The sequence below is a fragment of the Egretta garzetta genome, unplaced genomic scaffold (genome assembly GCF_000687185.1).
Source record: "Egretta garzetta isolate BGI_Z169 unplaced genomic scaffold, ASM68718v1 scaffold343, whole genome shotgun sequence".
Classification (NCBI taxonomy): Eukaryota; Metazoa; Chordata; class Aves; order Pelecaniformes; family Ardeidae; genus Egretta; species Egretta garzetta.
In genome coordinates this window covers 105,261-105,816 of record NW_009259038.1, presented here as the reverse complement: position 1 = coordinate 105,816, position 556 = coordinate 105,261, and the positions used below count along the sequence as shown (strand labels likewise).

General features: G+C 57.6%; 1 protein-coding gene across 1 annotated transcript in view; it reads left to right on the top strand.

Moving 5' to 3' along the window:
* The window catches only part of SH2B3 (SH2B adaptor protein 3), a 26,194-nt gene that overhangs the window by 22,643 nt on the left and 2,995 nt on the right, over positions 1 to 556 (top strand). Inside the window, 1 exon segment of the mRNA XM_035890467.1 lies at positions 3 to 230. Coding sequence (XP_035746360.1) covers positions 3 to 152 — 150 coding nt within the window. The 3' untranslated portion in view covers positions 153 to 230.

Below are 556 nucleotides of genomic sequence, written 5' to 3'. Positions count from 1 at the left end.
CCCACCGGGCGCCCCCGCCGGCCGAGCTGGTGCAGAGCCTGCGCCCCAGCGGGGCACCCCCGGCCCCCTGGCCCCGCGATTCGGACTACGAGGCGGAGGCGCCGGGCCGGGGCCACGTCCGCGCCATCGACAACCAGTACACGCCACTCTGACGGGTGCCACGCTGGCACCGGGATGCACTTTCGGGTGGAGAAATCCTAGAGACCTTCTGGGTATCCCATCGAGAGAATGTACCTAGTTTCTTCCTTCTGGTTAGGGACGATTATTATATTTTTGCAAGGAAGGGGGTCATTTTTCACTCCAGTACGGGTGTGCTCCCTCTCTTCGGCCTGTTAAAGGGCCTTTTATTTTTATTTTTGTTGTTATTATCAAAGCTTTCTCGTTACTGTTTACACACGCTGCTCTTGCCTGTGTCCCTGCCTGCCGAGCATTGCGCCGTCGAGCTCAGCCTCGTGCCCGTCCCTGACATGGTAGCACCCAGAGGAGGACCCAGGGTCTTGCATTACACCCATATAATTGGAGAAAGGAAAAAAAAAATGAAAGGGGGGGGGGAAAG